This window comes from Agrilus planipennis, unplaced genomic scaffold (genome assembly GCF_000699045.2).
Source record: "Agrilus planipennis isolate EAB-ADULT unplaced genomic scaffold, Apla_2.0 scaffold18, whole genome shotgun sequence".
Taxonomy (NCBI): Eukaryota; Metazoa; Arthropoda; class Insecta; order Coleoptera; family Buprestidae; genus Agrilus; species Agrilus planipennis.
In genome coordinates, this window is record NW_020438920.1 from 2348025 (window position 1) to 2349521 (window position 1497).

At 36.7% G+C, this 1497-nt stretch overlaps 1 protein-coding gene across 1 annotated transcript in view; it reads left to right on the top strand.

Annotated features, from left to right (window-relative positions):
* The window catches only part of LOC112904238 (protein yellow-like), a 13615-nt gene extending 12885 nt beyond the window's left edge, over window positions 1-730 (top strand). The window contains exon 3 of the mRNA XM_025973781.1: window positions 522-730. Coding sequence (XP_025829566.1) covers window positions 522-730 — 209 coding nt within the window. The remainder of the gene's footprint in view (window positions 1-521) is intronic.
* Window positions 731-1497: the final 767 nt, after the last annotated feature.

Consider the following 1497-nt stretch of genomic DNA (forward strand, 5'->3'; position numbering starts at 1 on the left):
GACGACGTATTAACGTTATCAGTCTCAGAAGTTAATTTTGTTAAACCCACGAACATTACAATATCTTTACAACCTTTTATGGCAACCGCACACCAGGAGAACTATTGACTAAAGGTCGTCAGGGCCGGATTAAAGTTTAAATGAAATTGTGTATTTCAGACAGATCTTGAAATAAAAATTTTAACAAATAAAATAAAAAAGTGAAGAAATATTGAAATAATGAATTCATCTGCACGTAATGGCCTCGTTTTGTAGGAGGGTCTTAGGGGGTCAATCTTGACGTTACGTAACTATTTTAGAACTTATTTATAATTGAATTGTTGTTGAAAATTAAAAAAATCCTATTTATTTGAAGCCTAAAACTGATAGAATGCTATATAACGGAGTAGTGAGGGGTCAGGTCGGTGCACGCGTTAAGGTTCCATAACGTAATGGAGGGATGAGACTAAAGATTAATGAATTTCGCATTACAGGTGACAAATTTTAGTTTTACGAAAATATTAATTTTTACATATTTACAGGACCAGGGCAAACAAAAAAGATATTTATCGCCATGCCTCGTATGCAGAGTGGGCATCCTGCAACTATCGGAACTGTTACTGACAAAACCACTGCCGATGGGAATCCTATTGTTAAACCCTATCCTTCTTGGAATTGGCATAAAAATCTTATAGACTGCCCACCTGACAGAATCGTATCGGTATTTAGAATGATGGTAAGAAAGCCTTAAGAAAAGGCGCATATGTAATAGAAATACATAGTACCAACATAAAATATAATATGTTTATCGCATGGTAGTGGTGTAACTGATCATAGTAAATGTGAAAATTATTATAATCTCATTTTGCTCATTATTGCTGCACGTTATAGTGGATGTACGAAAGTCTTTTGTAACATATTCGATAGGTATTATTATTAAGACAGACAAAAACTAGAGTAAAAACTAAATTCATCGAAATACTCAAAAAATACACCCAATCGATAAACTGGAATACATGAAAGAGGGACACAAACGAAGAAACGAACTGAAGATATGTATGCAAGATTTAGGTTAGGATCAGAAACGAAAGCTAATAAGTATTGACTACCAGAAAAGGAAAGACTATGCAGAATGTGTAAGAAAGAGGACGAAACACTAGAATATGTCCTAGAAAGAATGTGAGCACACGGGAAAAGAGCAAGAAAGTTGGATACACCAGATCACGGGCCCAGGAGCTCACGCAAAATTTGGAAATATGGTCAAGGAAAAAGAAGAAAAAGGAAGGGGGAAGAACCACGAGCACGATATTGACACATAGAAAAGAGAAGAGAGAAGAGCGAACACACACATACATGCATACACACACACATACGAGGGTGGATTGATAAGTTTCCGGCCTAACCAAGAGATGACGCCACTAGGCCTACCTTGAGGTGACATTCTATAGTACCATCCTTGAATAGCTTGTAGCTATAGTTTCAGCCCGATCTCCTTGCTAGTGTAGGTTTGACAGCACG